Raw genomic sequence first — 26,023 nt, 5'->3', positions numbered from 1 at the left:
CCTAAATCCTTGCATTTCTCTTTCTAGTCTTGTGTAGAGGGGTCTTCAGTCACATTTCTAGTGGGGCGAAGAGGGTGAGATGGAGGAGAGGTGAAAATAGGACAGAAAGAGATAATAGGATTGAGACTGTCCCAGAGTAATATCAGCTTTCCATCTGTAGGGATTAGAGATATGAGTGAGGAGAGGTGGACAGTAATATGCCAAAGAGGCTTATGGTCCTTCACCACCGTGTTGCATATAAATATATATATATGATACATACATTACAGTAAACTCCATCTTCTCCTGGGTTTTAACTGGAAGGACTTTATGGATATCTCATACTTTAAATTCATCTTAAGCACAGCAGATCCACTTCTTATTTTCTCTAAATGTCCTGTCACATAATTCACTGATATGACACTATATTTTCACAGCTCGTTTCGTGCCTCGCGACAGAGCAGGTGGTGATATTTCAAAATGCAATCCGAGTTTTGTGAGCAATAAATATCCCCGCAGGGAGGGAAACCACATATCATAGCTTAGAAACTTAGAAACTTGTGATGATGAGAAAATGTGAGTGATGAAAAGGAACGAAGGACGCAATGAAGATGTTTCAGGATGTTTTATGGTTAAACAAAAATTCAACTCCTTACCTTGTTATCAAGAAACTGCTCTTCATCTTTTCTTTTGCCAATAAAAAATTACAAATCTTCTCCAAATTAGCATGTGACATGTACAGGCAGCTCTGGAAACAAACACAAACACATGGTGGAAGGTTAAGGTTATGCAAAATAAAGGCTTATCATAATGGCTGCTTTGTCACAGCAGCCCCCCCCCCCCCAAAAAAAAAACCCACCATTATTGCTTCGCTCCACAAGTAAGTGGGCAAGTAAATAGTGCTCCTAAAATGCTACGTTTATATTCTCTCTGGCCTTTTAAGAGCAACATCAGAATGACATGCAAATCGCCTCCGCTAGGCGTTAGTTTCTTCTATCTTAGACTGCTTGGAAAGATGGATATACTGAGTAATGAGGAACTTCCATTCCATGAGGGTGATGGTTATATTAGCAAAGAGAATGAACCAAGAGACTGGGTGCAGCCCGTAGTAGAAGACGTGCGCCATGTTGTTCAAAGGTCGCCGGAGGAGAGAAGATTGAGAAGATGTAAAAAGATTTGGAAATGATTAAAATTTAAATCTAGGTTTAAAAAAAAACAGAAGAGAAGAATGAATGTTGAGTAATGAGTTCTCTGAATGTGTCTCGGGAAGAGGCTGACAGGAAAGTAAGGCTGTCTGTACCAGTATTAAGGTATCCTTACTAATCCTTGATAGGATTTAGTTGACACATACCCCTAGCACCACCTTTCACTGAGTCAGCACACAGCAAAACAGGTGATTTAGCATCATCCAGAGTACCTGCTGTCTCTTACATATGGTGCAGTTTAAGTATCTGATTCACATTATAAGCCACAAATACTTTAACAAGACACTTCACTGACATTTAAAGAGGTGGAAATCCCAGACTTTACCTGAAAGAAGGATTCCTGGCCCACTGACTTGCAGGATCTATTCAGTTAGCAATGAGTTGACAGTCTCCTCCAGATAAAACAGAACAAAATCAGACTCCACAGACCGCACTACAAGCAGAACTAGTTCTACGCAAAAAACAAAACAAAAAACACCCAGCCATTCAAGCAGGTAGGTCCATATTCACTGTGACTCCCTCAGGCTGGGGTGACAACTTTCTTGGGTTTGTCTTCTGGCTCCACCAGCCACTTGAAGTAGACATCACCCAGCAGGAAAGTCCAATAGGCGACTGTTAGGGAGGTATTTACGGTCAAAATGGCGATGATTAAGGGGTGCAGCATGGCAACAGACTAGGTGGACTCCTAAAAATCGGTGTCACCTCAAAAATCAATGTGTCTGCTGTGCGGTCAAAGAGTTTTCGGTGTGTCTGGGTGATTCACCTCTCAGCCTGCTTCTACACTCTTTATGGACTCCCCACCCCTCTCTACTCTCTCTTTCCACTGGTCACTAAGTTTCTGTGGCAACGGCACCATAATCCTCTTCAGCGGCTTTGTTACAGAAGATAATGTTGCATTAGATGTTAGCCTGCTTTACAAATGTTGTTTATCCATAAGATATTACATGCACCTGTCCATTCTTTACAACATGTGGGAGGTCAGTAATAAAAAAAGAGAACAAGAAATGAAACGATTTTGATTCATTATAATCAGCCTGAGAAGAAAATGTTTCTGATAATCTAATCTTTGTTTTGAGCTTCATGTTATTTCTTAGTTATAATCCAGAATTTAATCAAGACTAAATACATCAGCTAGAGTTCTTAATCTTACACAAACAGGACAGATGGCTACTTAAAACAACCCCATGGGCCACTAAAGCCAACATTTTTGCGTCATTACCTGGAGCATGAACACACATTGGCTTGATGTAATCAGAATTTCTATGGTATTAGAAAGCACAGAGAAAAATAAATGAAAAAGGACACGGGGAAGCTGCCTCCACCAGGTGGTAGTCTGTCCAAACACACTCAAAGCTGAATAAAATGTAGATTGTTTAATTAGATTTTGGTTTTGAAATGAGATTTAGCCAACCGCAGCCAAAAATACCCAATCCAGCGTGCCAAGTAATGCGTATTTTACGCATGACGCACGCCTCAGTGCTCTATTACCTGCTTTATGTATCAATCTACCTTTAAATGTTCACTCAGTAGACATGACTCCTCAGTTGAACTTTGAGACCCACTAGATAGCAGACTTAGTGAGGCAGCAGCACGTTGTTTCATCACAGATCAAAAGGACACGTCTGACACGCCTTTTGAATGTCTTCAACATTACTTCCAAAGATGTCTCGTCTCATAGCCAGAAATCGTCCTTAGCCTGGAATATTTATACCTGGACTTTTTTTCGGTACATTTAAAAGTGGTCACACTGTAGGGTTTCTTTTAACAATGAGGCCGCCGGTGGAAGTCTCCGTGTTTCTCCTGTCTCTCCTGGCTCCCGGAGTTCTGTACACCATGAACAACATCCCCGCGTTGCAGGAGTAAGTGTGCGTGTGTGCGTGAGTGGGTGCTCTGATAATTTCACAGTTGTCTTGGCCTGTTGTGTGGACGCTCTGCATGCTAAAGCCGCTGATATTAATAGATTAATAGGCTTATAAAGCGGCCCACAACTAGAAGGAAAGGGAGGTTTAGCGAGGGCGTGATTATCCTGAGGTAAGCTCGTTTAAAGTTACCAGTGAAAATGTGAAAACATGCACCAACCTACAGACAACAAGAGGCGCTCATGCCTTGGAAATACAACTAAGTGAATTTTGCTCTCAGATCAATATATCCACATACATTTAGTCAGACCTTATTACAAGTTACACATGGAAGGACAAAATCCTCTAAGATGAGAACATGTGACTAATGAAATGTTCAGAACTGCACAGATAAACTAAGGTATAAACTCCCACTGCCATCATTGCTGTTATTTCTCAGGCCTCTGCCCATCCTGGGAATGGGGATGGTTGTTCTGGGATCTTTTCTTCTTCTCCTCCTCCTTACTCTGCCAAACAAGATGAAAGTGGACCCCTTATTCTATGGTAGCACCACATTAAACACACTTTACCATTAACATAACAGCACAAGGAGCAAGGTTTTTACTTTCATTCTGTTCATTCTGTCTAGTGTTTGCAGTGTTGTCCTTGCCTTGCATGGTGGGCCTTACTAATGCGTTAGAGCAGAGCGGTTTTATCTCTGCCTTCATGAGCTTCTACTTGAAGATGGTAAGATGAACTTTCTCCTCTCTCACCTAAATAATTCAACTCTAGGTCCTAATGATTTAAGTTTATGATCACATGATGTTTCCTCTTCAGGGTGAGCCTCATCTGAGTGCCGCCTACGCTGTGATGATGTCCTACTGGGAAGGTGTTGTTCACTTCGCCCTCTTCCTCGCCATCATCCACCGCATGTTCAAAGGGTAAACTGTGGCATCACTATCGTGCAACTCAGCTGTGTGTCTGCTGTGCGTTCACTGGGACCTCTACACAAACCTGTTGCTTTTCTGTTCATGCAGGAAGTCCTATCGGAGTCTGGGCCTGTTGTGGGCGGGATCCTCGATCGCCCATCAAGTTGTTCTCATCCCAGGAGTTGTCATTGGTAAGATGTGCCTACAGAATCAGCACGTGTGTATTAATGTATTAGTGTTATAGTGTTATTAAAGGCTGTTGTTCTTGATGGTGTTCTTCTTCGTGCAGGCAAATATGGGTCTAACATTCGGCCAGCATTTTGGAAGAACGTTCCCTTGTTTTTGGTTCCGTTCTGGGCAGCCTCCCTGCTCTTTAGCAGACCCACAGAGATGCCAGTCATCACAGCAGACAAGGTGAAATTTAGCAGTCAAGACATGTAGAGACCAGGCTTTCTGCTTGTAACCTCTTAATACAAAGCATTGGGAGAAGCCCCCTCAAGGAGAGATTTTTTTTATGAAGCAGACATTTTGTAGGTCTCTTTTGTAAGTCCCAACCCTCAGGTTGATCTACTAACTCATTTGTGCTGGATTTGTATGATGATATAACAGCATGGCTGATGCTGGATGTTTAGGCTTTTAGATATTGGCTATTAGATATTAGCATTTAATGTAATGGCCAATTTCATTGTTTTTGTACAGAAACTATTGTTATCATCAATGACTGCAGTTAGGATCTCTGTCAACCTGATGGAAGTGTTGGCAATGGCTGTGCCACAGATTTCTTGTACTTGCTGATGGCTGAATACTGCTGCTTGTCTGCTTCCTCTTCCTCTGTTTTGTCCTCATTTTCACTTTCAGTCATATACAAGTGCATTTTGTGCAAATTTGTAGAGAAGAATAATGCACACACGTACCAAAACAAAGCAACTGGCTTGAGTTAATGAGAAATTCCACTCTGTTGAGTTCATTTGAGCTAAAGCGAATGAGAAAAACTGTAACGTAATGGGCAGTATCTGCATTAACTGACTAAATGTGTGTGTGTTGGATAGATTGCAGCGGAGCAGAATAAAGGTCTGCTGTCCCGGCCCGTTGACCTGCTTCTGTCGCTTCTGTTAGCGGGAGCAATGGCCTTCTCTGTTTTCAGGGGCTTTGTGAGTTTTTTGCCGCATTTTTTTTTTCATCAGGTTGAACTCACTGAGACATCAGGAAACATGTTTTAATTCTGTCTCTGTCCTCCTGCTTCTGCTCCAGGTGGTGCTGGACTGTCCCCTGGATGTCTGTTTCACCTACATCTATCAGTATGAGCCGTACCTCAAGGACCCAGTTGGCTTCCCCAGGGTTATGGTCAGTCTAATAAAAAATACACCAATCCTCTGAATTAAACAAAATGTACTCTATGTTTCTGACTAGTGTCTCTTTTTTATGCATAATCACTGTAGATGCTGGTGTATTTGTTCTATGGTCTTCCATTGCTGACTGTTTTCATCTATGGTCTGAGAACACCTGGATGCAGCTGGATGTTAGACTGGACCCTCTTCTTTGCTGGAGCCATGGCACAGGTGATTATTACGTCTCTGCTGTTTTTCATATTTCTTGAAAAAGCCAAATGCAACATAAAGTCTGAGGTTATTTCCCTCCTGCTTCTCCTCCTCCTCTCTCCAGACTCAGTGGTGCCATATCGGAGCATCTCTGCACTCCCGCACTCCCTTCACATACAGAGTCCCAGCAGACAAATGGTGGCCTGTTATCACCCTCAATGTTCTGCTTGCTGCTGCTCCAGCTCTGCTGGCCCTGCGCTGCCACATCAACGCTGCTTATTTTATGAAACCTGTTCCCAAGGGACAGACCCAGAACGACAAAAAGAAAAACTAGACCACACACCAGCCACGGACAGTCGAGGAATACTTCAAGGCTAATATTCTCTGGGGAGTCTCTTTTGCAGACAAACTTGTATTAAGCACACAATTTTTCAACTTTTGAAACCCAGAGGAAATCGCTCTTTGAGTCAACTGTTTGAAATCAGTCACGTCACGCAGCACTCCCTGCATGGACTATTGGACCCTGATAAGAAGGCTGTTGATGGATGTGAGGACTGTGATCAGCTCACACAGCTCTCAGGTGACTCATGCAGATATCCAGTTGGTATCTTCCCAAACTATGACGATTAACATGAATATAGGGGTTGGCAACGCGTTGCTGGAGATCTCTCTATGCAGACATTCACACCAAGATGCCACAGCTCTATAGCTTTTTTTACTGATCTAAAATTGCATCAAATCACAAAAGCATCAAATTCTCACACTGGAGAAACTGAAACCATAAGTTGGTATTGTTGACAGATAAATGACATATAGCTTATAGCTATCAACTCTCTAAATAATTTTAACTCCAGTTATCTCAGTGTGTTTTTCCATGTTTATCATGTACAATAAAAACATGATTCTCTTATCTGTCTGTTCGTACTGTCAAACTGTAAACAAGCTATACATTGATCGGAAATCCAAAGTTTAAACCTGCTTTTATTCACAAACTGAGACGCTTAATCTACTCACTCGTCAATATTGTCCCCGACCGGTGATGTCACTGTGCCCTCTGTGTGGTAAACCAGGGCAGCTGTCAAACTGATAAGAGGTGAACCATGGATTCAAGTGAGCTGTCACAACTGTAGCACTCATGACACATCGGCCATCCATGTGCGGCCCAGACTGGTTTAGTTTCGGGTGTCAAAGGGCAATTTTCAGGTACTGAATCCAAACTGTCTTTACATACTGTGTGTACAGGATTGCAGGTACTTGTTGTTTAAAACTGTTCGGGTTTTACTATTTAAAGTTATACATACAGGTTTTTTAGTCCTGAAATTTCTCAATTTTGTAGTATAGAAAAATTATTATTATTAAATTCACAAATAAATACAGTTTAACAAAAATGTTTTCTAAACTGTGGGATATACTGTACTGTGTTTGAATAGTTAGAGTTTTCAGGTGTTCAGGGGATCCTTGTACTTGCAGTATTTCTGGCTGTGGTTTTGTGTGCAGTAGCTATCTAGTTGAAAACATGTTAAATTATTTTTATTTTATGTTTTTTTTTTTTCTGTGACAAGATTGATTAAAATGAAAGTACTGCTTGTTATACCGAGTGTAAAATAAACTGAGCAGCAAAGCTCAAGGAATGCTTAAAGTTTTTTTCAGTTTCATCCATGGTGGTGCATATCAAGTATTACCATAATGGAAACGACCTAAGATTTGCATTATAAAATCGAATGGATTACATGATTTGTACACACTCCAGTAAAACACACTAGCAGCTTTATGTGAAGCTTTGAGCTAAATGCTAATGTAAACATGCTCAAATGCGAGCAACAGAAATGAGAGAAAAAAGGTTGTTACTGAGGAAACATCTCAAGGTAGTCAGACGATCATTAAAGGCTGGGATAGTCAACAATGTTTGGTGAAAACAATCACAGTTCTGGCAAATACAACATTACCAACAACTCAGGTTTGCTTGGTGAAATGGAGAATACTCATACATGTTTTGTTTTTTTTTAACTTTATTAAGAATGAAATACAACAGCAGGACAAAAAGTCATAAGAACACCAAAAAAGTGGATGATTGATCAAATATCAAAGGGACCAAAAGACAAAAAAATGGTGACATTCTACCCATCATGTAAATATAGCCGTGCAAAGGTTGGAAGTGTTTAGCAAATCAGATACAATCAGGTGGTTATCTCAACAACAAATAGTAGAATCCTATCCAAACTATCTATGTCAGTGGGACATATTCATTAGCAGAGAGTGCTCATGGGCGTGGAGGAGTCTATTTGATGGGAAAAGGTCCAGCTATTAATCAAGGATCAGCCAATAACAAACAGCACAATATTTACAATACAGAGATTAGAGGCTATCAGATGATTAACTTTGTTATTGATTGATTGTTGGACTTTATGTACTGGTATAGAAAAATTATGTTACAGTAAGTTGACTCTCTGAAGTATAAGTAAAAAACGAAAGCATATTCACTAGCAAATCTTTCATAATAAATAGTAAAATTACACAAAAGCAATATTAGAAAAAAGCATGTCAGTAGAATAAAACAGGCAGCTATTCGGGAGCTCTATGGAAAAAGTAACAGCTACAGTACAAGTACAGTTCAAAAAGCTCGGGGTTACTATGGACTAATGCTATTTTGCATCAATTACATATGTGCTTTGTAAACAGAAAACTAGGATGAGGATCATTTTTCATGTAGTACAAGCAAATCTTTAGAAAACGCAAGTTGACCTTTCTCTAAGTTTCCCACTTACATGCATACACTCACACATTCAAACACTGCTGTCAGTCTCTGACAGACTGGAGAGATCGTTACAGTTCTTAGACACACAGAGATGTTAGGGAGGGGAGGTGTTAATTATAGATAGTGTTATAGTTAGTGTTCACATGGACCGTGGTTAAAGGAAGCAGGTTGAAAACAAAACTTTGCCCAAACTCACTGGTGGAGTTAAGGAGATAAGCTGTTAAGAAAAAAAAAACGTATTCATCAAGAGGAATTAATGCTAAATGTGGAGCATGGTTTAAAGGGGGAAAGGAAATGGGAGTGATGTGAACCACTATCTTTCGTCATGGGCCGTGATTGGCACCTAGGCATTGCAGACGTTGTATTATTTGGTTCAGTAGTAGCTGTGTGCATCCCCTCTGGCCCTGTGCGCCTCTCCGCCGTGTCTCCTGTGGCTGCGGCGTTCACGGTGCTGATTGTGGTGGCGGCGTCTATACCTGTGTGATCGCCGGGCTGAAAGAGAAGGACACAAAGAGTTTTATCAGGTTTTATGTTGATCACGTTCTCTCGTATTGTTGATTCACAACACAACTCACATAACTGTACCTCACACGTGTTTCCCCTAGTGAATGAAATGAAATGTATATTTGGCACAATCCTTCTCTCCACAGTCAATGTTTTTAATAGACGAACTGTTTTGAGGAATCTGTTAAATTCGATATTTTAAAGAATTGTTATGTGTATGTAGCGTCAATGTAATGTTATGGTTTGTATGGATCATGATTTAAGGGCCCCATACAGGCCCATATCTGCACTAGTCTGATAATATGAGCAGATACATTAGTCATTGAGTTTGAACTTTGGGGCATTTCTAGCTAGAAATGCAAAACTATATTTATCGAAGATTCCTGGCTTGACTTAAACCAGGGATATTTTTCTTGGTCAGTGTCCTAATCTGCAGGCGGAGGAACACCCTGACTATGGTTTGACTTTACTGTAATTCCAGTTTTCAATCATGCCGTCTGTAAACAAAGAGAAAAGCTTTAATTATATTTTTACACATGACATAGGTGTAAAAAGACACTGAAGACTCACTCTTGGTGCAAATGATTCTGGGTCTCTCCCAGCTCCCGTCTGGCCGGCAGCGAGTGGTGGGAATGTGACGCTGGTAGAAGCCTTCAGAGCACTGGTAACGCACCACCGAGTGGATGTCATAATGTGACCTCCTGCGACCAATCAAATGGGCGTTCTCCACTGCAGGTGGGGTCCCACACAACACTGCCAAGAAGTAATTAAATCATATAAATCATACATAAATACTGTATGTTGGTTTACTGAATTTCCAGAATCTATCTCTAGATGGCAGCCTTTTCATATCTGTTTCTAATTGTTGAGCTGTGTTGAGATCTGAGGCAGATAATGAGTCTCTGCAGTAGGCAGGAACGACAGCCAAACCACAGGGTCATGAGACCACAGCCAGACAAATAAAATACTCCTCCATTACCCCCCCTCCCTTTCTAATTCCTTCTGACTATCCTCCAGGTCTTCCCCCATCTTAACCCTTCTTTGTATCCTACAAGTGCTCACTGCACTCCTGTTCATCTGGCTGATTTGGGTCACAGAAGGAAGGTGCAGCTAACTATTGGCAAAACCTGGCAGCTCAGAGGAATTTCAGATTATTGTGTATTTGTGAACGAGGCAGTAATTTGCAATAACTGCAACTCCAGTTCTGCTGCCTGGGCAAGTGTAAGTGAGCCCTCAGGAGAAAGAGACCGCAATAAGAGCGAGATTGAGATAGGTATTTCTTCCAAAAATCAATACACGTTTGAGACTGAATCACGTAGGTTTGTGCTTGTAGTCAATTTTTGGAGCATCTGCTGTTGTGACCTTTAATGAAGAAAAGTGTGAGAGATGGAAAACAAGTCTGACTAACTCCTGATGATTTGAGAGAAGGAAATCTTTTCTACATAAAGAGGACAAGGACTGATGACTAACAGATGGCCAGCTGGTTAGTGATAATACACAATCAGCTAACTGATTAAAGAGCAAACATTACTCCTCATTATTAAACTTTAACCTGCTGAGAAACACTCATCTTGAACCACAACAAGTTACAGTTCATCTGTCCATTTTTGGTTTTGCTAAAGGGACATAAAAAGGAATGTTTTTCCTATTATTGTTGGTGAATACTGTCGGCTAGTTGGTCACATTGAGCCCAGTAGTGTTGCTGTACCTGTTCCTTTCTTGCAGATGTAGGGCAGGTTGTAGTTGCAGGGCACATCGTTCCATTTGCCATCCTCATGGGCAATGGTCACCACACAATCCTCGCCGCCTGCGAAAAAGTTATCCGGCTGGCTCTCCCTCCAGTTCTCGTATACCTTATCAACAGAAAAAAACACAACCACATTTTAGGGGCACTTGCTTTGTTTTGTCACAACTGTCTGAAAATGTCTTTTCTCCTTTTTTATTTATTTATTTTATATAAGACAAACAGTGGTATTTTCAGATTAATGCCATTCCTAAAATTACACATGAAATTCTTCACTTGAAAAGTTTGACTTAAAATGAAAGATTTTAAAGGTCATAAAATATGTCTTTTCAATCGTTTGGTAATTATGAGCAATCTGAGCAACAGTGTCCTTTATGAATACACAATGCCATACTCAGACATTTTGGCTGTTTTTCTGTGTTCATTTTTTAAAATCTGAGCGCTTCTATCACATCGAGTCAAAAACACACTAATAAAGTCCAGACAACATGTATTTGTTTGGTTTCGGACATTTAAATTCGTAAAAATATATTTTTATATTTTCTTCAAAATCAACTTTGATTGTTGTTGATTGCTTATTTTGTCATGTCTGCTCACTAACCAGATCATTCCCATCAGTCCACTGAAAGTCCTCCTCCACAGTTCGATCATTAAGTCCAATCCATGCATTGTCATGACCCAAACCTAAACAAAACAACAACAGAACAACATGATACTTTTATTTAATTAGTTTTGATAACTAAACATGTAACTACTTGTGCAGGAAAAACTTCTTTTTTGAAAGTTTCCCCCCGAGGAAGTGCGTCGTGTCTGGAAGTGATGCTGAAAAACAAGTCCAAGCATTTGTTACTTCTAGGCTGGACTCCTGTAAGTCCCTAATATTAGGATGCCCCAGTAACTCCCTAAACAGACTCCAACTCCAATTAATCCAAAATGCTGCATCAAGAGTTCGGACTGGAATTAGCAAGAGAGATCTGATTTCTCCTACATTAGCTTCTCTCCATTGATTCTTAATGATCAAGCTCCAACATGTCTTAAAATATCATACTATGGTACTATTTCAACAGAAAACTGGCACATCCTTTACATATCGAACTCCTCTCCTGTGAAACCAGCTCCCAATTTGGGTTTGAGAGGCAGATACCATCTCTACTTGTAAGACTAGGCTTAAAGCTTTCCTTTTTGATAAAGCTTCGAGTTGGAGCTGGCTCTGGTGACTCTGAACCACATTTTACTTACTGCTGGAGACGGCTGAGGGACCTCCCTTGATGCTCTGAGCTCTTCTCCTGAATCTTTATGCATTTACTTAGCACCACTGTACTATATCATTACTTGTGTCCTCGTCCCCTCTGGCTGTGATTCTTCCTTCCTACAGATATTAAGCAGTTGTTTCCAACATGCAGTTACTGGTCCTATAGCAACTTGATGAAATTTGTGTTTTTTGCTTCAGTTGTCTCTTTTTCTTGTTTTGTAAACATTTGTGATAATATAAGATAAAACTAAACCAACGCACAGGAATACACACATACCATTGATGAACTCCTGCTCAGTGGCCGAGATGACACTACTGAGGTGGGCACTGTGCTCTCTGCAGTCTTTCTCTGCATCCTCCCAGGTGTGTCTGTGGGTAAAGTATCTGTGGGACAGCCCAGTGAAAGTGGATATGAAAATACATATTTCATATGTTGTGCAGTAAGACAAGTTTAAATGGTGCAGTGTGCTGTGGTAAGTATGTCACAGATAACTCGGGGGTATAAAGGAGTAATGCAGATAGATGAGGCACCTGTGAAGGTAAATATATTGCGACTCCATTTATTTTCACAGCACAGCCAGTTTTTCATCGTTCCTACCTGTAGCAGTGGCCGTGAAACTTCTTCCAGCCATGTTCGCAACCTTCTATGTCTATACAGGCAAAGGGAAAGGGAGAGGGTACAGGAGAGAAGCTGATATTATTCCATAAAGGCACATAAAAGAGCAGTTAAGTGCAGGATATGTAGGATCTGAGAATGGAGCAGAGATGGAACAGAAGAAGCGTTTGCTTTCCTACGGAGCGTTTAATCTCATCTGACAAATAAAGACTAAAATATATGACTTTTGCATCTTGAGACGCTAAATACATGAACTATAATTACAGAGGCTCATTTTCAATTCACCGCACATGTGGCCCTCACTCTGCACTATTAGTATTCATTAATAGCACCAAGGCTTGTGGGTTCATTTATAACCGCAAAGGTTAGATATTCATTACTCCTCATTACCAACAGTGAACACACAACACACACACACACACACACACACACACACACACACACACACACACAGATCTGGACTTGGATTTGGCTAAAACTAGTGAGAAGATGAATCAGAGCACGCAGGCGTGTATGCACGTGGGTTTAAATGTGTAGTATGGGGGGCGATTAGTGCCACATACCACAGAATCTTCACAGTTTATTGTTCCCATTGTGCATGATCCTGAGGCTCCACTGTCTCCTTTTGTTTTATTATGTGAGTTACAGTTTTTTTTCTATTGCCAACAAGCATTAGTCAATACTGAAACTACTCTTTCGAAACTATTCACACAATCTACATTACAAACATGGATTTTAGCTAAACAGTTCAGTTCACCCACAAAAGCCTCTCTCAACAACAGAACACGTCATACATGTCTCAAATTAAGTTTATTCTTCCACAACACTGGCAACAAGTCTCACTGAGGAAACAAACACTGACACTCTGAGTACACAGAACAGAGACCATTACACAAAAGACATGTTATCTTTGTTGTTTGAATGTGTTTTCCAGATAAATCAGTATTTTAGCACAGAATTGCATCTTTGCACTTATTATTGGATTAAGTTATTTATATTGTATTATATATTGTAACAAGAATGAATCAGCAATGCAACGCTCGTCAGAGATCGCTGCTCTTGGTCTTCCACTTTTTACTCTTCTTCCTCTCCCTCCCAGTCTTCTCTCTCCATCAATCTGTCCTCTTTGGGCTGTTTGTTTCCAGTGCAGTTACTGGTCCTACTGACCTGCCCAGTGAGCTTGTTGTTGGTTTTTCTTGCCTGCTGTTAATTTCTCTCTCCTCTTTCTACTCACCCCAACCAGTGGAGGCAGATGGCCGCCCACCCTGAGCCTGGTTCTGCTGGAGGTTTCTTCCTCTAGTTTTTCCTCTCCATTTTCGACTAGTGCTGCTTTTTTTGATATGTATATATAATTATATATATATATATATATATATATATATATATATATATATATGTATATATATATTATGCTTGTTTTGGGTTCTGATCACCTGCATTGGTTTTACACACTTTGTTGCTGGCTTTGTCTGATTCATATTTTACAGCAAAGCTTCACATCCCCCTGCTTGCTTTTCCTGGCTTTTAACTTATACAGATCTTGGTGACTCTCTTGACACTTGTTAGCAAGCATTACATAGTGTTAAAAGCTAGCTTGTGTCGCCTTCTTCTTCTTTCTTACCTTATATTTTAAACATTTCAAATTAAATATTAAAACTATATTTATATTATTCATAATATATATTAGTGTCCTGTTAATTGATACTCCCTCTATTATTATTATTATTATTATTATTATTATATTTTCATTATATTTTTTTATTATTAATTATTTTCTTTTTTTTACTACACACACACTGAGCATGTTGGTGCCCCCAGTTATACACGATCATGATGATCGACAGGTGGCTGCAGCAACATGCAGAGAAACATTGTAATGAAAGCATAGAAGTAGATTAATAATTTTTTTTTAAATATTCCAAAAAGCCACTTTGCAAATGTGTTATGAGAAAGGAAATTGAGACAGAGTGCTTCCACGGAAGAATTATAACTTTACTGCTTTCGTTTCACAGAAACTCCACAGGGCATCTTTGATCTACATGTGTGAATGTATGTGGAGATGCTGACGATAAAAATGGGCAAACAGTAACTAATGCTTAGAAGACTGCATATATTTTGCACACGCTGGAGATTCAGTCAGTGTACGTCACCCTGCAGCCCTGTGATACAGATACACTGTCTGATACTGCAGCAAGATGCATCTTCGCGATGTAGTGCTGACATACAGCTGTAACAGATGCCACACACAGATCTGGCTGATTTCCAACGGTAGGGTTAGCAACAAATCTTGTTGCCATCAGACAGGTGCGAATCTTAATAAGTTCACCACCGTGTTTGCACTCATAACAATGTACTGAATTTGTTGTTACTACCCACTCCAATAATATAATGTATAATAATTCCCCTTACATAGCTCAGAGTCATTTTTTTCTTTATTCATGTCCTCTGTGTGCAGTATTCTGCATCTCACCTTTCTCACATGTGTCTCCTCCGTAGCTCGGCAGGCAGAGGCAGAGGAATGAATCAATCTTGTCAATGCAAGTGCCTCCATTTTCACATGGCTCGGACTGGCAGTCGTCAACGTCTGTGAGGAAGAAAACAGCAGCGAGAGCAGACAGGCTGCAGATCTCGTTAGGGTTCAAATTAAAAGCACGCTGAAGAGATGTTGTTCATAAAGAAAGAAAAAAAACTGTGTGGGCGTTTGCTGCCTTTCAAGCACTAACACAACATTAGCTGGTCAACGGTCCTGGTTTAAACAGTGAAATGTGTCTGTGTTGGTGAGTACATTAGCATTATTCAAACACTCCAGTCCCTTTTACATTTCTTATTTGTCCTCAATCTCTCAGGGTGAAAAAGGCACAAAGCAATATTGCATCCTTCTTTATGCATTTACAGCGCTTAAGGCTGACTTCATGTATGTCTAATCTCCTCTTTTGTCTCCTGTGCATTGTCGCATTCACAAAAGCCTGCATGAGGGAGAAACTACAGTCTGCACATTTGCATTGGATTCCCTTTAGAGCAGTTAAAGTGTAGACATAAATTTGGTGGCCCAGTCAGCACAGATGCTGATCTGGACCACATAATCTGTGTCCAAGCCTCCATTTTGGCAGGCATCTCCCCTGCTGAAGAAGTCTTAAGCAACAATAGAAAACCTACGAGATCCAGGGCTGCTACTGCACAGTTAGCTGTGCTCTTTAACATGTCTCTGACCGACAAAAGAAACATCCCTACAGGGATCAATAAAGCATCACTTTATTATTGTAAATAGAGGGTATGTCATTTTCCTTCACCTCTGTGGGGTTTTTAGGACCCAGAATAACAGAAATACCCCATGACCATGGAAACCTATTCAATCTCACAGCGAGAGTGCAAAAAGAAAGCTTCTTACACACTCACTTCAAAGTGTTTCCTCAGATGTTAGCGGTTACTTAATTCCAAGCAAAAATAGGAACACTGAAAAAGGTCAGTGGCTACGAGGAGCTAAATATGTCAGCCAGATCAAACTAGAATCAACTTTAGCCTCTCACAGGACTTTCATATGTTGCTGCTCGAAAGCGTGACTTGTCAGTGAAGCATGATTTCAGTAAAGTCGTTTTTTGAATCTTTTTCTTAGCTCTAACGCTTGTTATTGCTGTGGCATCAGATGGCTTAAGATTTGATCTAACCGCAATCTGAGAGCAGAGACTGTTTATCTGTTTATATAAATGGCAGCACTTTCAAGATAGAAAATGAGACTGATTGTTGAAGAAAGACAGAGACTGAAAGGAGTGTATGCTAATGTGTTTTCCTGTAAGATTTCTTACTCTTCCAAAAGGCTCGAAGCTGTGATCAGTCAACCAATGTTGTTTGTTTTTATGATCAAATGGCAATTTAGGAGAATAAGTAGCCTGAGAGTTTTTCAAATGACACTTTTAGTGTTGAAAAATAAACTCTTTTGACAACTTGTTTGTTTGGTTTAGATCATTTAAATTCTCAGTGAATTGTCTACTGTAGTAAGAATACTGACACTATGGCAAAAATAACAATAATAATAATACAATAACAAATAAAATAGGATTAAAGCTATTTCATAGATGCCAAGGTTATCAATCAAGGATTAGTCATTTTAATTATAACTGAACCAAACTCAAGATTGTTTTTAATAGAGATTTAATCTCTGCAGGTGCAAGTAATGCTTGTTTCAAACTGTGAGATAATCTCATATTAGAGTGTTTAGTCGAAATGAGCAGACGGGGGATTTTGTACAAAGTGGTAGAGTTAGAGATAAAGTTTATCTTTAATGCTCATTTCATATTTTTCTCAACACTGGAGAAAATATCTCTCCAGGAACTTGGTGACCCAGACCTCACATTGTTTATAAAAAATACATATTAAATTGTTAGAATAATACTCCAACTTTATTCATATTTTAAAAAGGTGTAATGTGTATGTAATAGCTCCCATACCAGCCAAGCTAATTAATGACCTTATATGACCTTGAGATGCGGCAGTTCACAATTTAACACCCACAGTTTTCCACACATGACCGAAATCAGTCCAGCTGTTTGTGGTTCAGTATAAAAAAAGTGTGATGCCTTTGTCCCTCTCATCCATTATGCAGCAGGGAAGCTGCTCCTCACAGAGATAATTCTGCAAATTCTGCAAATCCATAACAAAGCCTCCCAGCATAACCACGCATCAGCTGCTGTCAGTTTGACTGTCAGCATCCTGTTCCCGTCTTTCTGTGAACACCAGACATCAACTGAGTAAGTACGACGGTGTTCACAGCCCACCACCACACCTCTGATTTACTTCCGCCAACCAAGTTTTGTATACGCTAAAGGTCATAGGGGAACAAGTTTACTTTGAGAATAGGGACCTGGAGGTTTATGTTTTAATTGAGGAATGTATTCATCACATTGTTGCAATCCAACAAAATGTAGTCGTACAGCCTGTAACGGCTTAATATAAGCAGAAACAGCGAAATTTGCTTGAGTCAGAATAAAGTGTAAGAATTAGACTAAAATATACAGCGAAAACCACATTTTTCACTTTTCTACTCAAACCTAATCTAAAAGTCAAAAAGATGGAAGTTTAATGGTCCTGCATACATGGATTTTCTTTGCTGATTTTATAAATTGTAACTTGTGATAGTAGGAAGGCAACAGCCATAATTAATAACATTAACAGCAGCTGTGTGGGATTTAGTTGTGCCAGTTCCGGTGCTCAGATCAGTTATTGCCTTTTTAAGGTTAATTCAATGAAACAATGAACTATTTGATGTTATTACTGTAGGCAGACCTGTGCTTTTTGTGCTACAAGTTATGTCATACTACATACTAACACCACACAGTGTGGATTATGTAAACAATCATAGCACAGTGTTTTAGCAGCTAGCATATAAAAATATCAACATACAAGTTTTATACTAAGAGGGAACTTGCTGGATGCAAACAGTCATCTGTCAAGTTTGCAAGCGGTCTGTATTTCTGGTATTTCCGGTTGTACTACACATTATATTTTAAATGGTTTTAATACATGGAACGTTATAATAATGTAAGAATCAGCATGATGATGATGATGTCTGCTGTGAAAAAGATATGTTGCAGTAGAGAAAGCTATCAATAGTTTGACTTCAAGAGCCTATTACCATGATCCTCCTCTGATAGTCTGAACCTAACCTTTGACCTCAGCCTCTATGCAGCCTCTTTTCTCACACTGAAGGACAATTCAGCCATTGACCAGCCAATAGGCCGCTGGAGAGCCTTTCGTCAATACTTACGGATTGACGCAGTGCTGATTTTATTATGGCAGTGTTTGTGTGGGATGTGAGTGCGTGTGTTTGAGCATCACTCACCAATCTCACAGTTCTCCCCAGCGTAGCCTTGTGGGCAGTAGCAGCTGTAGCCCGTTCCCTGAGGAAGGCACTTTCCTCCGTGCAGACATGGGTTTGTCACGCAGGGCTCCACCTCGACTAAAAGAGACAGATGGATAGGGGTGGAGGGGGAATTTAGGAATTCAAAATAAGGTTAATTAGTGATACTGTAAAGAAGAGTGCTTTTCTATATGTAAATGGAATTTATTTTGGCAAAAATAAAACTGGTGTATCTAAGCTCATAGGCTGAATACAGCTTAACATACTTATTTCCATGGTGATTCTCTAAAGACGCATGGCTTAAACAAAATTTGCTCCAGCACTGCCCAGATTTTGTATAAAAATAAAATCATATGACTCAGAAAAAAACACCACACCACCCCAATTTTCCATCACTGTAGCTCAGCCAAAAACCAGCGGTTACAACACACGCATATCCATTTCACACTCTGTCTCCTTTCAAAGGGATCAGAAGCCATAGAGCTTCAACTTTGCCATCCACTCACAGCCACAGTTGTCATGGTTACCATATGGAAAGCGAGCCTTGGCTCACTCCAGCGAGCGTAATGGGCAGCGTGAGAACTTCAGACATTAGCCATCCTCAACAGAAATGAGCAGACCTCCCGCTGAGCGCCTCGGCCCCGCCATTCATCGCCTAAATATGTGCGTGTGTGGTCCCTTTCCACAATTTCACATTTCCATATCAATTAACACACTACCACATGTTTCTCTCCTCAGCCGCTCATTATAGCAACTTAAGGTCTTTGAGAACCACCACTCGTTCATCCTGGATGCAAAACCTCGGCTGTGGGAGTCTTTGTTCTGCCAGCTCTCTCTGTGACACAGAGGACTACTAAAGAGGGGGTGGAGTGTGAGGTTGACAGTGTGTATGTTTGTGTGTGTGTGTGCATGTTTGTGCGTTTGTGTTTACACAGTACAATGAGTGAAAATCAATATCTTGGCTATGATTCACCCTGGGGCTGATCTTGCCCAATAACTAACTAGAAGCAGATATCACAGGCTCACATCCTCTGAATTATCATCATGCCGACTGCTGTACCGAACAAAATAAATATTCAGTGACAAAACAAAACACAATTGAATAGCTTCAGCCCTATAGATTTATGATAAGTTTTGTGAGCTAATCCTCTTTGCTCATGATTGAATTCTGCTGAAGTCAGGTGCTAAAAGAAGCCATGCATTGCATTTAATGTACAGCAGTCCAGCACAATGTGCACTTTCACCCTCTGCATCAGTCAAGGTCATGGCATGCCTTGACAAATATCAACTGTTATGACAAGCAGATTTACTGCAGTAGGTGTGTGTGTGAGGCTGTTCCTATGTGGGAAAGATAAGCCTTGTGCGATTAGCCGTTCATTAAAGCAAGTGGTGCAGAAAAATCAATAGTCAGTAGAAGGAGCTGACAGAGTGGACTGTCCCCTGCTCTAGACTGTGGCTGACACTGGCATGAACAACAACAACAACAATAAGCTGGCAACAGCAAAGTCCAACTAATACTGGAAGTTTACTGAGATAGGGCAGGGGATAATGCTTTTCAGCATCAATGTTGGGACCTCATCTCACATAGCCTTTGCTTTGAGTAATCACAGACACAGTGAAAACATGGTTTACGTTGGAAAAATTATTTTCAGATAAGCACTTTAAATCTCACAACTCAGTGTCGGTATTTCTGTAAAGGCAGGAAACAAAAACTGAAGGCAAAAAATGATGAGAAATATCTGAGAGATCAAATGATGCAAAGAAATTTGATGGTGTGTGTGTGTGTGTGTGTGTGTGTGTGTGTGTGTGTGTGTGTGTGTGTGTGTGTGTGTGACTTTGATGCTGAAGGTCCTTGAATGCAACATGAGGCACCTTTTTTCTTTTTTTTTCTCATTGATTGAACTGACTGATGAAGTGCTCTGTGATCCAGTCAGGAGAGCAAATACTGACCACCACCATGAAAGTAAACCACAAGGGACTGAACGGGAGCAGAGAGTGTATATGTGAGAAAGAAAGATGTGCACTGAAAGCCATTATTCTGCTCCAATCTGTATCAATCCACTCCTGTTTGTGTAGCAAAGATATCTGTGCGTATTTGTGTGTTTGTTACCTTCTGTCTGCACGACTTCAGGGGCTCTCAGTCAATCAATCAACCCTAACACTGGAAACCAGCAGCCCAGATGGTTACCCTTGGCTTCTTGTCAATCAGTTTACAGCTGTTTAGAGCCAGAAAACACTCCTCACACTATGACCAAGAGGTTCAGCAATGCCTGCTGCAGACATGAACCACTTTCAAAGGGACCAAAATAAATCACCATACAAATTTGTGATAGCATGATGTCCTAAGGCTTTTGAACACTGGTGATAGGATGTTTCCTGTATGCACTCCCATTACCAAAGGAGAGGTAAGTAGTAAACCAGGTGGCTGACCAGCAGCTTTACTGAGATATACCATGCTGCAGACTTAATCTAAAGATTGTGTATGTTGGCTAGGATGTAATCTCTGCCTCTGGTGGGAATAAAAGCCTGGCAAATATACACTGACTCTTTAAATAAATAAGACGCTGACATGATCAGGGCAAAGGGAATTGAATAGGCAGTTGTACCGAATAATTACAAGCTGGGTTACGGTCATGATAATGTTGTATGAGAATATCAAGAGGTAGTAACCTATATTGAGTCAAATAATGGTTGTAATAAATCAGAATTACCCTTTAAGGCGGTGATGTTAAACCAACCTATAAATAATTAAAATGCTGTATATATACAGAAAACATGCTTACCTGAAGGCCCCATTGTTACAGTACTGATGTTGGATCCTCTGCTGCTCTCTTCATCTATACTACCAGGTAACAAAGCCCCTGATCCCACAGCATGAGACCAAGTGGGCTCCTCCTCATCTGAAGGCCCTGGCAGTAATGGAGGATAATCCAGAGAGCCATTCAGAACTGCTTTCTCCACTGGGACCCAGGGAAGTGATGACAGGACATTAGCAGAGCTGTCCTCATTGTCTGAGTTAGGAGATGGAGCTGGGTTCTCGGATCCAACCGCTGAAGTTGCTGACGGATAATGTGGAGGAGGTGATGATGGTGATGACGCTTGAGAAGTGGATGAAGTTGAGGAAACTGATTGAGATGAGGTAGAGGAGGAAGAGGAAAGAGATGGGAATGGGGTCTGGGACTCAATAAAGGACTGAGATAATTGAGAAAAGGACACAATTGCTGAGACAGATGGTGATGGGGATGGAGATATGGATGGTGTTTCATGAAGTTCTGCTGAGATGGATGGTGATGATGATGTGGATGGTGTTTCATGAAGGTCTGCTGAGATAGATGGTGATGATGATGTGGATGGTGTTTCATGAAGGTCTGCTGAGATAGATGGAGATGGAGATGTGGATGGTGTTTCATGAAAGTCTGCTGAGATAGATGGAGATGGAGATGTGGATGGTGTTTCATCAAGGTCTGCTGAGATAGACGGCGATGGAGATGTGGATGGTGTTTCATGAAAGTCTGCTGAGATAGACAGCGATGGAGATGGTGTTTCATAAATGTCTGCTGAGATAGATGGCGATGGAGATGTGGGTGGTGTTTCATGAAGGTCTGCTGAGATAGATGGAGATGAAGGTGAGGGTGAAGATGGAGACAATGATAGAGATGGGGATGAAGACGGAGATGGTGATGTGGATGGTGTTTCATGAAGGTCTACTGAGATAGATGGAGATGGTGATGTGGATGGTGTTTCATAAATGTCTACTGAGATAGATGGAGATGGAGATGTGGATGGTGTTTTATGTAGATCTGATGAGACAGGTGGGGATGGGGATGTAGATAAGGATGATGTTTCATCATGGTTTATTGAGCTAGATGACAATGGTGATGGAGATGGAGATATAGATGGTGTTTCATAAAAGTCTTTTGAGATAGATAACAAGGGACTCTCTCCGGGTGAAGTGGACGAGGATTTGAACGTGGCAATGTCAGCTCGTTCTGACTCAGTTGTCGTAATCACTGTGGGCTCCACAGCACTGGCAGCAGTTGTAGTAGCAGCCATGGTGGTGGTGGTGGTAGTGGAGTGTCCTTTCCTGTGACCTCTCTCTCTAGATCTCTCTCTGGATCTCTCTCTGGGTTTACTTGTTCCAACTGGTCGCCGTGAAACTTGTATCTCCCCTTTTGCCTCTGCCCCAGTGATTTCGCCGCTCCCTTCGTCTTCTCTTTTCTCCTTCTCCTCTGCTCTCCCCTTATCTTCTGCTCTGCTCCTTTCCTCACCTCTGTTCTTCTTCCCCCTTCCTCTGCCTCGGCTGGCTCTTGAAGTCACTGTCTCCTGCCTCTTATCACCCAGCTGGGTTGTGGTCTCTGCCTCAATACGGACCCATGTATCCCCGCTGGATGACATGATTTCAGGTGCAGAGCTGGAGGCAGTGGTCGTGTGTGTTTCTGAATTCACCAGGCTCTTGGAGCTCTGTGTAGTTACAGGAATATTGGAGGCTGCCAAGGTAGATGCAAGACGAGTGGGTGAGTCTTCACTGGCTGGTTTAGTGTTCTCCCTCGAGGGACTGCTCAGCCATGAACTTTCCCAAGAAAACAAACCTGCAGAGGGCACAAAACAAACAGAAAGAGAAGAATGGGAGAAGTCAGGAGTGCAATTATTGCAGTTAGAGAGAGAACTGCACAAGACAAAGTCAAGAGTAAGAAACAAAGTGAAAACCATCTTATGGATTCTCTCAGCTTTGCCAAGACAGACAAAACAAACACTTCTAAGCTGTCTGAGCTTTTTCTACCACTGTACCAACACCATCTACACTTCAACACTATCAACACCAGCTGCCTGAGCACTGTGGAAAGGTGAAGTATAAAGAAAAACTTCCCTTACATATCCCTCTACAGCATTATTAAACACTATTGACACTGTGATGAATAAAATTGTATATGGGGGGTTGGTTAGAGAGATTAAAAAATGCTATTACAGGCTGTTTAGACATGTTAGATTTTAGAACAATGTTTGTTTGAAAGGTCGTGTGAGCTTTTACTGTGTTTATGTCATGTCAGTGTTACCGTAATTACCAGTTTCTGACTTGTAAATGTCATTCCTATCAACATTCAAGTCATAATTGCAACTAAAAACTATGTTGAAACCAATGACTGAAAAGGCAAATAACTATTGATGCCTCACATCATGAAATCTTGACTTACTCCACAATCATACAACCTTCTTGATTTGTCTGGTGACATGAAGGCTTGCACCTTGTAGGCATCCATGCCACTCCTTTCATAACCAGAAAGCAGCATAAGCAAATAACGATATTGCTGCAAACTACCCTTACAGACAGGGTGGGTTAAGGCCTAAAACCCCTTTGGTCATAAACAGACACAAACATGGACGCACGCAGTAGGACCAAACTCGATGAAAATAAGAACCAGCTCAGTTTCACAAATTGCCTCCGAATTGAATCAACAACTGTGTAACACAGTTTCAACAATCACTGAACCGAGATTCTTGTCATCTGGAATCCACTTTCGCTCACTGGCAACACATAAAGACCCATGCAAACTTGGCGGGTGCTGAGGAGCGGGGAAAAAAATACAGGTTGATAAGCTGCATGAATAGCAATTATAGAGGAGCCATGTGTAAAAATATAAATATAAAACAAAACACGGCCCTGTATATTTTAGAAAATTAATTAAAGGGCTAGTGCTTGTCAACTGTGTCACCTGGTGTCAGTCACTGCTCATTAGTGACCTACAGGAGAGGAAATCTTAGCACAGAAAGGTCAGCGTGGCTGCTGTCCGACTCCATGTCCAAGCTAGTTTTTAAAAGGCTTCTGCTCTGCTGCTTTTCTTCTATCACACCCTTGTGCTTCTTTAATGAACAATACTCCACAGGCTTGTTTTTCACTTTAATGAATGTACCATCCTGTTAACTGCCCCTATACTGTTCCAGCTCGAGCATGTATGATAACACATAGCAGAAGCTGGATAGTGTAGCGGTAAGACTAAATAACATAACAATAGAAATCTTCTGATTCTCTGCAGTTACTCTCCCAGTCTGATTCAGCAACATCCTACCTAAAAGTCTTTCAATGCATTGATTAGAAATACTAATAATTCATGCACCTGGTGATGCTGTTCTAGATGGATTTGTCTCTTCGTCAATCTTTTTTGCAGCTGCCTCTTTATCTTCCAGATCTCCGCTCGGTGTTTGGGTTTCTGCCTCATTTCCAGTGCCCACCAGGTAATACCAAGGCTTCCACATAGACTTTACAATCTTTGAGATCACCTGAAATAACAGAAATGAGCTAATTCAGCAATTAAGACCTCACTAGTTCATTATTTCATACCTCATGACAAAAGCTTAAAACCAGACCGACCTTCTTCTCAGTAGGAGTTGGGTGAACTGGGGGTCGGAGAAACTCCTCTGAGTCAGGACCAGGCTCCAGTGGCTCTCCCCAGTCTAAAGAGTTCTGTCCTGGGATTAGCTGGAGGGTCACATAGGACCCTGTGGACTCAGAGGACCAGGGGTCTGTAGCTGAGGGGACAAACAGGTGAATCAGTATCAATGCTATCTTTGGTCAATACATGCAGTCTTTGCCACAGCCATCAATATTAGTCTCACAAGCATCCATGCTGTGAAGAGTGTCGTCCTCTTCAAGGTCAACCAATCCTGTCCAGTTGGAAGGTGAGGTCTCACTGCCCTCTGTGGACCCTGCACAGATGTTGGTGAAAAATAACATTAGAACTGTAAAGAATTATGGGTGTGATTATGAGTTTTGCTTCTACATTTCTGCTAATTGTAGACAAATGTTCAACCTGTGGTAGTGGTGATTGGCTGTGTAGTCACGTCTGTCCTTGTGGATTCAGCATCACTTAAGCCTGTGAGGTAGCTCCAGGGCTTCCACAGGGAGGTGTAGATCTGAGAGATGGAGCCTGTATCCATCAATTTACCTAGGAAACAAGTTGAAGAGATTTGCTGTTCACATGGCAGTCGCTGAAGGACGTTATCTGTTATCTGTCATAACCTTGTGCTGTGTTTTCATTTTGCAGAAATTGGCCGACACTAAAGCCTAAAATGAGCAACATCCACATTCCTGTCTCTCTTTCTCTCTTTTCCACTGCTACTGTCAATCCAGCAGTTTCACAGACATGACGGTGGGATAGATAGTGTGGATTAGAAATCAGTTGCCATAGCTACAACAGTGGCGATGACATTTATTTTCATTGTTACTACATTCATAGCACACAAGGCTCCAACAGCAATATCAACACTTCTGGTACCATTGAGACAGCAGTCAAATGTTTGAGGCCATCTTTTGTCTCCACACATAAATTAATGTCAGTAATATGGAGCAACATTTACACAACCTGTCTCTGAGTCTGTCTCTCCTGTCTTACTGTTATTTACTTTCTTATTGTATGTTATTAATAATGAATTAGTTCTTTTCATTGCCTTTTCCATAAACAAAAATAGTGAATGCAGTGAATGTAACCTCTATAGCAGTAAGCATCATAGAGATCTGTGGTGTTGTCAGCGGTGCTGTTGGGTGTGATGGTGCGGACTCCCGGCTGGCTCCCTCCGCAGTCTGGGCGAGGCCATGTCACTGGGTAGCGAACGCTGCCATCAGACAGCCAGCCAGGGGCGCAGCTGTCCAGGCCAGCTCTCCAGGCCAGATAGAGCTGCCCCACCGTGGCCAGCTGCCCCCCAAGGGACACACAGCGATCTGAGGCTGAAGACAGTGACAGCCTACCAGGGACAGACGAGTGAAACACCTCACCTGGAGGAGAGAGCCACAAGACAGGAGTTTGTCAAGAAGCA

General features: G+C 41.2%; 2 protein-coding genes across 2 annotated transcripts in view; one reads left to right on the top strand and one right to left on the bottom strand.

Moving 5' to 3' along the window:
• Window positions 1-2,767: 2,767 nt before the first annotated feature.
• On the top strand, window positions 2,768-6,983 carry zgc:85843 (DUF2781 domain-containing protein). The gene is made up of 10 exons (XM_026373740.2): window positions 2,768-3,043; window positions 3,483-3,586; window positions 3,672-3,769; window positions 3,860-3,963; window positions 4,060-4,142; window positions 4,241-4,365; window positions 5,001-5,102; window positions 5,203-5,295; window positions 5,391-5,510; window positions 5,614-6,983. Exons 1-10 carry the CDS (start codon window positions 2,952-2,954, stop codon window positions 5,821-5,823), a joined length of 1,131 nt encoding a protein of 376 aa, XP_026229525.1. The 5' UTR covers window positions 2,768-2,951; the 3' UTR covers window positions 5,824-6,983.
• A 542-nt stretch (window positions 6,984-7,525) lies between these two features.
• Window positions 7,526-26,023, bottom strand: part of LOC113171446 (neurocan core protein-like) — a 33,612-nt gene continuing 15,114 nt past the window's right edge. The window contains exons 7-20 of the mRNA XM_026373797.1: window positions 25,698-25,982; window positions 25,021-25,155; window positions 24,827-24,916; window positions 24,582-24,739; window positions 24,328-24,490; window positions 20,998-22,803; window positions 18,197-18,313; window positions 14,831-14,944; window positions 12,343-12,394; window positions 12,022-12,128; window positions 11,094-11,176; window positions 10,457-10,601; window positions 9,319-9,501; window positions 7,526-8,736 (exon numbers count right to left, since the gene is read on the bottom strand). Of these exons, the coding sequence (XP_026229582.1) occupies window positions 8,618-8,736; window positions 9,319-9,501; window positions 10,457-10,601; window positions 11,094-11,176; window positions 12,022-12,128; window positions 12,343-12,394; window positions 14,831-14,944; window positions 18,197-18,313; window positions 20,998-22,803; window positions 24,328-24,490; window positions 24,582-24,739; window positions 24,827-24,916; window positions 25,021-25,155; window positions 25,698-25,982 (3,557 nt within the window). The 3' untranslated portion in view covers window positions 7,526-8,617. The remainder of the gene's footprint in view (window positions 8,737-9,318; window positions 9,502-10,456; window positions 10,602-11,093; window positions 11,177-12,021; window positions 12,129-12,342; window positions 12,395-14,830; window positions 14,945-18,196; window positions 18,314-20,997; window positions 22,804-24,327; window positions 24,491-24,581; window positions 24,740-24,826; window positions 24,917-25,020; window positions 25,156-25,697; window positions 25,983-26,023) is intronic.

Source organism: Anabas testudineus, chromosome 17, assembly GCF_900324465.2.
Source record: "Anabas testudineus chromosome 17, fAnaTes1.2, whole genome shotgun sequence".
In the NCBI taxonomy this organism is placed as follows: domain Eukaryota; kingdom Metazoa; phylum Chordata; class Actinopteri; order Anabantiformes; family Anabantidae; genus Anabas; species Anabas testudineus.
This window is presented reverse-complemented; position numbering and strand designations above follow the sequence as displayed.

Coding starts and splice junctions, on each gene's coding strand:
- zgc:85843 (XM_026373740.2), top strand. CDS start 2,952: ATGAGGCCGCCGGTGGAAGTCTCCGTGTTTCTCCTGTCTCTCCTGGCT. Junction 4,366..5,000: donor CAGTCATCACAGCAGACAAG/GTGAAATTTAGC, acceptor TGTGTTGGATAG/ATTGCAGCGGAGCAGAATAA. Junction 5,296..5,390: donor TTGGCTTCCCCAGGGTTATG/GTCAGTCTAATA, acceptor TAATCACTGTAG/ATGCTGGTGTATTTGTTCTA.